This window comes from Dermacentor albipictus, chromosome 10, assembly GCF_038994185.2.
Source record: "Dermacentor albipictus isolate Rhodes 1998 colony chromosome 10, USDA_Dalb.pri_finalv2, whole genome shotgun sequence".
NCBI lineage: Eukaryota > Metazoa > Arthropoda > Arachnida > Ixodida > Ixodidae > Dermacentor > Dermacentor albipictus.
Genome location: NC_091830.1, coordinates 13,835,129 through 13,848,337, shown reverse-complemented (window position 1 = coordinate 13,848,337; position 13,209 = coordinate 13,835,129). Strand labels below are relative to the sequence as shown.

General features: G+C 47.3%; 1 protein-coding gene across 1 annotated transcript in view; it reads left to right on the top strand.

Moving 5' to 3' along the window:
- The window catches only part of Bap170 (Brahma associated protein 170kD), a 101,060-nt gene that overhangs the window by 75,386 nt on the left and 12,465 nt on the right, over positions 1-13,209 (top strand). The window contains exons 13-14 of the mRNA XM_065448973.2: positions 396-2,407; positions 11,020-12,315. Of these exons, the coding sequence (XP_065305045.1) occupies positions 396-2,407; positions 11,020-12,315 (3,308 nt within the window). The remainder of the gene's footprint in view (positions 1-395; positions 2,408-11,019; positions 12,316-13,209) is intronic.

Sequence of the window (13,209 nt, the reverse complement as noted above, 5' to 3'; positions counted from 1 at the left end):
CTGCTTAGTGGTTGGGAGTCATTAGGAAATTTTAGGGCGATATAGACAGTTATAGCATAACATCTGGGAGTTAGAAATTTTAGTGTGGCATAGGCTATTTTAGCGTAGTGGTTGGGTGTTACGAGAGATTAGCAAGGTACATAGAAAATATTAGCATAGCCGTTTTCAAAGAAAAAGTGTGCAAAAGGCATAGTTTACAAGGGCTATTTCTTTACTGAAATGAGACATTTCTTGGCATATTTCTTGAATTAAACATTCCACTTGTTTTTAAGCTACTTGTGAACAAGTTGTGCCTATTAGTATCGAGCTTGTCTTCGAAACGCCATCCACTTGTTTGCCCAAATACATCTGGGCTCTCTGGTTTCCATGCTTACGTGACCTGCGTCGCTTTACAGGTGTCCCGCAACCTTCAGCGGCAGCAGCAAATGCAGCAGCAGCAGGCGACGGTGGTGGCGACAAGTGCGGATGCAGAGGCGACACCGGTGACAGCCGGGACACCCGTATTGGCCAACAGCGCCACACCTACCAGAGCACCCGAACCTGTACGACGAGAGGTGAACCCAGCCTCCGCCGTCAGCTCCCATCAACCGCAACACCATCAGCAGCAGCCTGTGGTCACAACACAGTCTTTCAGCTTCATATCGACCACAGCGGCGGCGGCGGCGGCTGCCGCCTCGACCGTAACCGCAGTTGCACCCACAGCCCAAACCACTCAGCAGGCAACAACCTGTCTTACGTCTGCGCTTCAAGCCAAGCTCCAGCAGCAGCCACAGTCTTTGTGCCCCAATTCGGTTCAGCCTCAAACTCACGTACAGAGTCCCGGGACCACTTTGCACATGCGTGTCCAGCCGCACGTGCAGGTACAGGTTCCAACCGTTCACACACAGCCTCAGATTCAGGTGCAGGTGCCCACCTCAGCAGCTCAGACGCAGCATGCACAAGTGCAGGTGCAGGTCCCAACTTCGACAGTCCAGCCACAGCAGGCTCAAGTCCATGTGCAAGTCCCAACCTCGGCAGCTCAAACTCCACATGCGCAAATCCAAGTCCAAGTTCCAACATCGGTGGCCCACATGCTGCACGCACAAGTCCAGGCACAAGCCTCAAGCTCGGCGATTCAGGCGCAACAGATGCAGGTACAAAACTCGGTGGTTCAAGCACAGCAGGTACAGGTGCAGGTTCCGACCTCAGCAGCTCAGGTGCAGCAAGGTCAAATCCAGGTGCAAGTTCCAGGCACCACTGTCCAGGCTCCGCCACAGGTTGCAACAGGTGCAAACCAGCTCCCACCTTCATCTGCACCTGTTCAGATCCAAGTTCCGACAGTGCAGGCACAGCAACGGCAAATTCAGGTGCAGGTTCCCACGGCCATGGTTCAAACACAGCCTCACATTCAGGTGCAGGTTCCCACTTCAGCAATTCAGTCGCAGCAGGTTCAGGTGCAAGTCCCAACTTCAACCCTTCAGCAGCAGCAGCAGGTTCAGGTGCAAGTTTCGAGTACAGCACTTCAGCCACAGCAGGTTCAGGTGCAGGTTCCGAATTCGGCGCTCCAGCCACAGCAGGTTCAGATGCAGGTTACGACAACACCTGCAATACAGACACAGTTCCAGCAACAGGTGCAGGTTCACACGGGACCGGTCGTGCAGACTCAAGTTCAGCCACACCAGGTGCAGGTTCAGGTGCCGACCCAAATCTGCCAGGCGCCGTTGCAGACTCAAGTTCAGACTGCAGCGGGTCCAATGTTGATTCAGTCTGCACAGCCAGCTACCATGGTCCAGGCACCTCCACAGGTTGTGGTATCCATGGCGCCAACTGGGCAGGTTCCAGCCTCCATTTCGGTGCCAGCCGTCTCGGTCCAGACGTCAATGTCTGTCCAGACGCCTCTACAAGTCACATTCTCAACGCCAGTTTCAACACCTCTTCTGGCTTCTGCCATTGCCTCTGCCCAGAGTTCTGCACCATCATCAGTGTCTGCGGTCAGCCTGGCGCAGACTTTACCCACGAGCCTGGCCTCAAATGTGACTTCAAACCTGGCATCTGGCCTCGCTGCGAATCAGACTGTGGTGGTTGGATCCTCTGCGCTGGCGTCGAACCTAAGCACAGGTTCCAACCAGACTGTCGTTATGGCTCCGAATTTAGCAACGAACTTGGGTGGGAGCTCTGCGGTGGTTATGGGTTCGGCACTGCCTTCGAATCCGGTCATGGCGCAGGGTACGTCTTTGGCTGCAAGCTTGGCTTCGGGTGGCGGCTTGCCACCGGGGGCCACCATCGTCATGGTGCCTAACTCGGCCACGGGCATCACAACGGGGATGCTTGTTGTGCGACCGCAAGGGAAGCTGCCGGCTGGTGCTGTTGGTGCAACTCTTCTGGCAAGGAGCCAAGCCGTAGCCAATGCCATCAATGCTGGTGCCAGGTGAGTGAGCTGCCATTTACATTCAAAGCTAAGGTTCTAAAAATATCTTGAGGTAATTCTCAAGCTGGTAATTCGACCAGAAAATTATCTTGCATTGGATTTGTGCAGCTATGGTGTTATGATGCCTTGGCCTTAAGCGCTTGCAATTATAGTTCACTCAGCATCTTTGACTTAGGGTACTTTAGCTTATTTATGTTGTAATATCCGGGGAGGAATGCGCATAAGAACTTTTCAAACTTGGTTCAAACACGTTTGCGGGCTAGTTGGTCAGAATCCATGGTAGAGTGTATAAGCGTGACTGGACGAGGACGAAGAAAGAAACAGGTACACAGACACAGCGCTTCAACGAAGACCACAACAGATACAAGACGAAGTGCTGTGTCTGTGTATCTGTTTCTTTCTTCGTCCTCGTCCAGTCGCGCTTATACACTCTACCATGGAACTTTTCAAAACCGTTTTAGTCAAAAATAGGTCGAACGTGAATATAGGTCGACCCATATACATTGAACTCACCTAGAAATAAAAAAATATAATTCGAGCATAGGTTGACCCATACCTTTCTAGAAAAACAAAAAACATTGACCATGACACACCTTTATTTACCATGAGCTTGGCACTAACTCTCCCCAGTCAATATCAAAAGCTGGATCCTTGTCGGAACTGCTAAAGACGTCGTCTTTGTAGTATGCTCCCTAATGCCCCAACCACTGGCACGTGCCGAAAGCTTCGGCGCGCGCTGGCAAGCGAACGCGTCGCTTCGCTTCGGCTGGAGGGAAAGGGCGCGCAACCACTGGAGACGCGCGCCGAAGCTCGCTCCTCGGCTGCGGCGCACTGTTGCTGGACTATTCCGTCTTCATTCGTCAAAGTTCTGCCTAAAACAGCCTGCTGTAAACTAAGCTTGAAACAATAAGTTAGTGATCTGTATGTGCTTTTAAATATAAAAAACACGTTTGAATAATGAATATACACCTGCCGCAAGTTTGTTTTTATTTTTGAAGTAAAAATAGTGTACAAAATATCGACATCAGCGCATGCGCGTCGTCTGTCTGCAAGATCGCTTTGCAAACACCTGCACGACGATGCCATATATCAAAAACTGTTGTACCATTTCATTTTTTGGTAGCTTATTGCACAGCCAACTATGTAAGAATTAGGCGTGCAATGTATAACTGAAAAAAATCTGTGTTGGAAATATTGCCACGTAGTAGTGACGGTAAATAAATAGTGCCGGCTCAATCGCAACGATAGCGGCGAGCAATGTCGGCAATCGTAGAAAATCTCATCGGCGGGTCAAGCGCGTCGGTTTGCATACGTCAGTCGTCGAAAGTTACAGCCTATTCGCTGGTGCCCGCGCGCCTTCCAGAAACTACAACACAATTCGTGTCGCGTATGCAATCAGATTAGCAATGTTCGTCGACAACAGACAGAACCATCGATAGCATTCGCGAAACTTGCGATACGTTCAGGCGCATCCTGCACCGAGCGATAACGTTTAACATTTTTTAGCCGGTGAAATACGGTAACCGGATACAGATAAAGCATCCGTGTCAATATAATTATGCTTGTTGCTGCACGAGAGAAACGTGAAAAAGTGGGTTCTGAGAAAATCAGCAAAGCGAAATTGAAACACCTCTAGCACTCACAAAAAAAAAGAAAGCTAGAATAGCTAAAATGTATGTAATTCGTATCTTGTCTCTCCCCAATTCTTGATTCTGCCAAATCTAGCCCATGGAGCACCTCCATTATTCTAGGTTGTTTTGATGTATCAACACCGCATCCGGAGGCCTTCACGTTGAGTGTATTGCTACAAAACATTTTCACAGTGCAAGGGCCATGTTATATTGTAACTGGTTTCCACATATCAAGTTTGCCTTTCTTTACATTAATGAAATGACATACTGTCAGATAATACAAGCTTGAGGATTAGAGGGTTTTGATAGGAGTCTTTCGTTGCCCTTTGCCAAGTCATACTATTGAAGCACTTATTCGAATGTATGGGAGCAGCTCATTTGCATAGTATCAGAAATATATAAACAGGTTATTTTCACAATTTACACACTTCGTCACCACAAAAAGAAAAATTGCAGTTTATTGTTTTCAGCCTGCCATGATGTTTTGACTGAGAAATATATATTCAATTTGTTCTGCAAGGCACGCAATAATTGCTGTGGCATATTATTTTATTGCACAACACTACATACAGTAGCCAGCCATTATTAAAACTCAGAAGAAATTAATAGCACAATGCATATGATCAGGCACATAGCATATTATTGCACTCAGACCAGCTCCACCAGCGCAGTGGTTATACCATCACGATCACTAAGCATCCAATACAAGATTTCTTACTTGACAACATCGACCGGTTCAGAGCTTGTTGCCCTCCGAGGTGCCGTTGATTATATTAATAACCAACCGGCTAATCGGTGGGCAATATTCTGCGATTCAAAGGCGGCCTTACAATGTCTTCTGTCATCTCTTCGTCGCGGGTCATGTGAACAACTCGTGTCGAAGATACGAGAAATGCACCATCACATGATCATGAAAGGACACGACGTCGTGTTTCAGTGGCTGCCTGGTCATTGCGGTATCTCCGGCAACGACCTCGCTGACGAAGCTGCTAGGAAAGCCCACGAAGGAGCAACCCTTATTTCTATACCTTTATCGTGGACCGACGCAGCCCAACACTTAGGCAAGCTAGCGCACTCTTTTGACATTGGAAAAGTGGCACACACCTGAATTCACTCAACATCGATTGCATTCCCCCGATCCCTCTATGCAACTGTGGCTGTTACCAGGTCTCCCGCAAAATGAGGAAACGGTGCTGTGCCGCTTACGCTTGGGCGTCGCATTCACCAATGCATATGCATTTTTGATTGGAATGGCTGATAGCGCCGAGTGCAATGCCTGCGGTGTCGAGGAAACCATAGAACACCTACTGTGCTACTGCCCATCTTTTGAAGATGAAAGGCAAGACCTCTGCACAGCTCTCAATCAGCTAGATGGAAAGCCGTTCACCTTGAACTAGATCTTGGGACCATGCCCTCGCATGTCGCAGCTACAAAAGGCCACAAAAGCGCTGCTGCGATATTTGCAAGATATCGGATTGAGTCAGCGTCTGTGATCCAAACTGAGTGACCGACTGATATCCCCAGTGGACTTTCCTTTCTTTTAATCTTTCCGTCCTCCTTTCCCTTTCCCCAGTGTAGGGTAGCCAAATGGGCTCAGTCCTGGTTAACCTCCCTACCTTTCATTTATCATTTTCTCTCTCTCTTCTTAATTCATGCCCTTTTTTTAATTGCACAAAAGCTACTGCACTGAAATAGTATACTAGTACATACTTAAACAGCACAATTTTATACTACGATAATAATCAATCATTCAAATTTTTATTGTAGTGCCCAGGAACAGCTAGAGAGCCTTTGTACAGGTGCGCTTAACGAGCACTATGCGAGACAAAATGTACAGAAAACATGAATGTAGTAGACAAAAAAATGGAAGATAGAGAAACAAATAGGAAAAAAAGGAAACGCGGAAAAGTAAAAGGGAGTTAATCCTACATGATTATCTACAGATACAGAAAACACAGGAAATGAACTCTGAAGTATGTTTTGGAGTCTAGTCTTATTAGCACAATCTTGTAACAAGCCCAGGCAACGAATGTGGAATGCTACCTGGTATACTATTGCGGCACTAACAAATGCATATGATCAAGAAGCTTTAAGGAATGTATAATGTCATGGACCACCTTATACAGGAACAAAAGGTGTGATTTATTAAGACTTGAATCTAGAGGTGCGAGTTGAAGTATACTTGAGAAGGCTCAACTGTGGACGCCAGAATGGCAAAAGTGGTGCTTTAAGATAGATATCAATTTATTCTGGATGCGTTCAATGAGGTCAGAATTAGATTTGCTCATTGCACCCCCCTCCTACAGAAGCATACTCTAGTAGTTGGAGGCACACAGCAGAATTTCAGAAACACAACAGGTGAGTGGAAATCATGCAATTCCAAGAGCGTGAAGGGCATCTTGTGTAATTATCTATGTGAAGAGAAGCTTAGCATTTTGTTGAAGTACACACCAAGATCTTTCATTTCATCGACCCTAAGAAGTGGAGCATCACGTAGGGTGTATCAAAATTTCACATGGTGCGTTTTGTGCATATAACTTAATGCCATACTGTTGGAAGCATTTAAGAGTACTTATTGCTTCTGCACCAGTTTGAGAGTGAAAAAATGTCTTTTTGGAAGTCGATGCAGTGGTGAACACTGTTGACAGTCTGAAATGTTGGCACACAAAGTCATGCTGTTCATTTATTAAAATGCTCTTAGCACTAACAGAAAGCGAGGAATCCCATACAGATTCAAACACCTGACGCACTGAAGAGGATAGATATAGGTCGGCAGTTAGTAACTGCACATCTAGCACCTGATTTTTGCATGAGCAATGTTCATGCTACCTTTCGAGTGCTAGAAAAGGTACCAGACTTTAGGGAACTATTGAAGATGCTTGTGAGAACGAGGAACAAGTATGCTTCCATATGTCTTAACCCTTTCAGACACCACTTTATCCCATTGATTGAAAAGTTGCTTTCACCACATCTCTTGCATCCTCAGAATCGTAGAAAGTGTACAGCTGCAGCAAATGTTAAGAATTTTCAATTGTTTAGCGAGTTTTGTCAAGTTTACAAAATTTCGACTCCATGCGAAAACGCACTACAGGAACACAAAATATGAAAACATGTACTATTTCGTGTTTTGAAAAGCTTGAAAAGCACTTATCCAGCCACTTGACAATTATGCCTGGTGCACGACATTGTAAAAAACAATGAAAGAAGTGAACCCGCTACATACAACATACTGACACAGAGTAACAACACCCAGCCATCTACCTTCCCACTCATTTTGTTAAAACATTCTGCACATTATTCAAAATTGCAGTACAGTTCCAATAATAAGTGTTTCAAATGTATGAAACACATTTTAAATACCATTACTTTCATCAGTGCTTTTGCTATTGATGCACGCTCCTGCTGTGCCCAATTGTGTAGACGGTGTCTCAAAGGGTTAAGCTCTGTGGAGGAAATACCATCAACACCACAAGAAAGGGAAAGTTTAAGGCAAAGTTTAAGGCACTTCATATACTTGGAAACGAGGTTTTCATTGACTGTTAGCATACACTGCGCCAGACTGAAAAGGAAGGTTACTTGAAGCATATTTCACACCATATAGAAAACAGAAATGTTCTGCAAAGGCATCAGCAGTGTTCGAGACAACACCACTATTTTCATGAAGACGTACATCTTTGGCACTCCTTTTAGAAGAGAGAGCCCACAAAGCCCCAGAAATATTTTGAATTATGTGTCACGCTGGCTTCAACACAATCAATCTGGTCAAAGTGATGATTCTAATAATAATAATAATAATAATAATAATAATAATAATAATAATAATAATAATAATAATAATCTTAGTGGTAACTTGGCACACTAGACTAAAAAGAAGTCTGATGCCTGTATGTTAGAGCATCTGATAACCAGCCATCTAAAGCAGGAATTTGCAGGATGCAGAAGAGACTTCCTTCCCCTCCATGTGCACACACACTTGCTCAATAACACAGCACGGCACACACGCACACATTTGACAGGTGCACAACACACAGGAGTGCCAATGAAGTCTGGTTCCAAGGAAGGAGAATCCAAATCGCCAGGGGGGTGGAGAGAAAGCTCTGCATGCCAGATATAATCATGGAGTTGTGGTGTCGGGCCATAGAGGCGTGATGAGGGCTCGGGCTGTGCTGACCACTTGTTCAGACGAACTGAAGAAAGATTATTGCTGTCCAGAGAGACATCAAACACCCTGCAGTATAGACTAGTGCAATGTTGCGTTGGTATTGCAGGGTGTGCTACTTGAGGGGTTCGAGGCAATCCTCGAAGGCTGGCATGAGCTTGTGACAACCGAAAAGACGGGAGTATAGGGTGCCTATTGTCCGGCGCTGAACAAGCTTAAGTTTGTGAGCGTCGCGAGTTTGGTACGGGAACTATACTGATGAGCAGTACTCAAGTCGTGACAGAATGATAGAAGTGTAGAGTGCTCGGAAAACCTTAGGTCATCAGGGAAGGGAGACACGGGACACAAACCCAAGAAAGGGCCGGTGCTTACATACAGTGCTGGTGACATATGCGGAAAAGTTGAGAGAACAGCTAAATGCTACACCCAGAATGGGAAGGGCCCGAACAGTCTTTATAGAAGTGCCTCCAAGGAAGAAGGTTGGACGTGCAGCAGTTTCGTTGTGGCTGATATGCATGGCAGCACTTTTTACGGTGCTACTACAAAGTTTGATATTGTAGGCCCAGTCGTTCACCTTTACGGAATGTATTTATTGTAAGCACACATGCTGTGCATCGGCATATTGTTGTTGTGGAAGCGTTAACTTGTTAATCAAACACATTCTGCACAGATGCATTAGTAACTTGGTTTTGAGTAGATCTTTGTCCTGACTACAATCTATAGTATTGCAGCAAGAAACATTTTAGTAGAGGCTGAAGGGATTCCAGCAGTTTAAGCATACTGACTGCACAAAACACTGATGACACCTTTTCACCTTCCCCACAATGCACTCACACCATCTACACTTTCCATAAGCAAAAAGTGAGATAAAAAATCAATTACAGTTTCATTGACTCAGTACTTGCTGATTCTGAAGCGGGCATCGAAGCAATCGTGATATACGCTGCTACGTGCATAGGTCTTGCATGATGCAGGTCCTGCTATGCACTGCACACAGGGCACATGTTGCAAACAGATAATTTCTTTTTGCAGTGCTCAACTATAACGACACACTGACTCAAACATGACTATGTTGTCACGTATGCTTCAGTGCGTCAGTGTTCTTGATTGCTACACGAGTGATTTATGCCCAACTAGCCCAAAAGACGGACGCACTAGAAAGAAGTTAGTGAATGAGTACAGTGGATGGACTTGTACTGAACTGGATTCACATGCCGGATAGAAGAGTGCAGTGTCAGCTGAAACAGGCGGCACGGCTGATTATGTAAGTACTTCCAATAGTTCGGCGGAAGTTATCTTTACCACTGGAAACAGCGCAGAGCTTGCCCGTTAAACTTGGGTCAACCGACACCACACGAAACACGCCGCGGTTGACCAACCCAACTTCCACACGGTTCATTCACCACATCACAGGTCACACGAAGTCAAGAGTGCCATATTTTAAATCACTGCAGCACCAAACGGACCTGAAAATTCATTTCCTTCGACAGAGTTTCTCAGGTGAGTTCGTTCACTCGCCAGTTACGAACTCGATGGACCCGCTAGGCCTACGCGTAACGTAAACAACATCGGCGATAGGCGAGTGCTGATTATCCAGACTTCGGAACTCGTAAACATGTTTCCATTTGTTTTGAGCACAACAAAATGCACACACAACAAGCACGGACGTTGCGGTAATGGTGATTCGGTTGGCTGTTTTAGCAGACGATCGCACTGAGCCCGGCGGAACCCAGTGGGCAGGTTGGATTAGTTGGCGTCGTTCGAAGTCGCTTCGGATCCACGTCGCACTGCCACAACCCACGGTCGTCGGTCGTGTCGTCGTCGGCATACTATTACAATACTGTTTTTCAGGAACACTGTCGCGCGCGTCGTACGCCCAAGGAACTCGGACGATCGTTGGTACCGTCGCCTTCGTACGGGCAGGTACGGGCGGCCATGTCAGGCCTAGTAGCGGAGTCTCCGCAGCCTCCGATTGGTTGACGCCTGCGACTCGTCGCAGCCTCTCATTGGTGCACGCCGGCGCAGCTTCGCCGCGCGTCGGCAAACTTCAAGCATCGGCAGAAGGCATAATCGCTGCGCGACGTTCCGCTTCAGCGCGTTTTCGACCGACGCGTTGACGCATTTGACCCTTCGGCGCGCGCCGAAGCTTTCCAGTGCGTGCCAGTGGTTGGGGCATAAGAGCTCTCTGCATTCCAAAAGGCATCGTCATCCTCGGTGCTGTCGAGTGCGTTTGACATGCAGCATTTATAAGAGCCAGTCTGGATAGTATCCAAACTAACCTTATGGCGGGCTCAATGGCCTAACTACATTAGCTCGGTACTTTTGCAAGCTATGCTCATAATTATAGCTTGATATTGTTTGGTTCTGAATATAAGTTGATAAGTCAGTTTGGGTAATGTTTTCGCAAGAAAATAGGTTGACCTATATTCGAATGAATACTTTAAAGAGCTACGGTATTTTTAATGCTGAGCATGGTGCCACAGATTCGATTCCCAGCCACGGCGGCCATGTTACAATGGGGCAGAATGCAAGAACATTTATTTATATTAATATAGGTACATGTTCAAGACACCTGGATGGTCAAAATTTATCCGGAACCCTCTATCACAGCACTTCTTATAGCCCCGATGTTGCTTTGGGATGTTGAACCTCACCATTCAATCATCCTTTTCAATAGGTGATATCAAGTACTTGTAGAAGTACATTCATAATGAAGCAACATGTTCAATGAAAGGTGTAGACAGTTGTGAACACTGAGGAGACCAACTTCGGTGAGTTTAAAGTTCAAGTGTGGAGTGTGTTTTCTTCATTTCTTTCTTCAGGGGACCGCTTATAGTATCCACCCGACCCAACGGCTTCCAGCGAGACATCGTCATGGAGGTATCGATGCCTCCTGAGTGCAAGCAAGAACTGCCCCCTTCCACACAGCAGGCATCTGTGACAAGTGCGGATCACCCTGTGCACAACCACGTTGGAGAGAATGGTGCAACCGGCAACTCGACGACCATGACTACGACAACGACGACGACGACAGCCCACACGTGCGTTGCCATTCTTCCGAGCACAACCTCCGCTTCTGGAACTGCCACAGAAACAAAACCTGTTGAGAGCATAGTGTACAAGAGCTCGCCGCTCCTCAATGGTCTTCTAGATAAAGGCAAGATGCCATTGGCTATGGAATCCACGACGCTGCAGAACGGAAGCGCTGAAGACGAGATGGTGCAGCACACTGATGGCTCCTCCGCAATGGTGATATCGGATGATGGTGGCATGGCAGTGACCAATGGGACAGGCACCGTGGAGAAGATGACAACCTCATCGGACCTGTCACCGATCCAGGACATTGTGGGGTCGGTGGAGAGTGCGTCTAAGGTGATTTCCCGCACCAGCGTGGATGCTGCTGTTTCGTCGGCGTTGAAGCGAACGGCAGAGCCAGATGGCAGCGGCCTAGGTTGTGCAAAGCGGCTCCGGCTGGAAGACTCGAGCGAGGCGACATTCCAAGTTAGCGACTCAACCGAGAGGCAATCGTCACCATCTGCAGCTGCGGTGCCTGCCCCTCAGCAACAGCAGCAGTCCGCAATTGTGGTGGCACGGACAGAGGCGACCTCAGGAGCGCAGCACGTCATTGTCCAGCAGGGTGTGATCCAGCAAAGTGTAATGCAGCACAGTACAACTCAGCAACAAGGTGGTGTGCTTCAGCACACCTGTGCCCACCAAGCCATGGTGCAAAAGGTGCCTCAACAGCTGCAGACATCAGCCTCCTCAGCGACGCCGCAGATGGTTCGGGTGGTTGCAACCACTTCGTCAGCGGTTCCGCAGCCCAACCTGGTGAAGCTCTTGAGCACCATGGACTCCTCAAAAACTGTTACCACGGTGGTGGCGACAAACTCTGCGTCAACAACGAGTGTGATGTCGACCGTGGCGGCAGGGTCGACTCCGGTGTCCACACAGCCCGTGGAAGTGAAACCCATTGTGACAGCGTCTAAGACTGTAACAGTTGACGTGGAGAAGAAGTCGACTGCGCCGTCCGTAGCTGGTCATCACCACCTCCACCATCACCACCACCATCACAAGGCAGCAAAGTTAGTTTACCATTGCGAGTGGAAAGGGTGTGATCGGTGAGTGCCCTCTTCCTTTCCTAGTTTGCTTGGTCAAGGTCACATTGTTGTGCAGAGCACTCTACACAAGAACGGTGCCTCCTTGCAAGCAGAAGTGTGCTCTCTCATTGTACCAGTGGCTACGGTGTCTCACTGCCACGCATAAGGCCTCGAGTTTGATTCTTTGCCATAGTGCTGACGTTTTGATGGAGACTTGTAAACTGGCTTGTAAACTGGATGGGCTTGTAAACTGTGACTTTAGGGCACATTCAAGTAACCCAGATGGTCAAAGTGGTTTTGGAGGCTCTCCTTACCCCGTTCATGCTGCACACAAACCTCGCTATGGTCTCTGCCGTAGCCAAGCTATGACTTTTAGATTCAAAGGCCCATTTATTTTAAAAGAAAGAGAGGGGGGGGGGAATAGTGGATGATTCACTTTCATATTGGGAGTTGGGTCCAGAACTTCTGCTAGCATCTCGTCAATTTAAGATGCTGTTGGCATTCCTTTTTTGTCATCTCTACGCTGCTTGGTTATGCTGTGTGCAGCTTTACCAAGCAGTGTGTGCTGTGCCACAGAAAATAATTAACCAGATGTGCCCTGTGAAATTTTGCGAGGAGGGGAAACATTTTTTGAGGGGGAAGTTGCCATGGCACCTGAGCTGAAAAAGGGTGTCGGGGAGTTGATCACCAGAAAGGGCAGTGTACGAACATGCAAGCACGGAGAGTCTTCTGTCCAAAATGTGCGTGGGTATTTCTTGTAGCGGTGTGCTGCATTCAGGTTGATACCGGAAAAAGAAACAATTTGAGCCACTTGTCAGTGGCAGGGTAAATTAAAAAAATGGTCTGCCAACACGTTTTACGAACAGTGTCAACTACATAAAGCAGATCTCGGGATTGTTTCCCATGATATGTTCC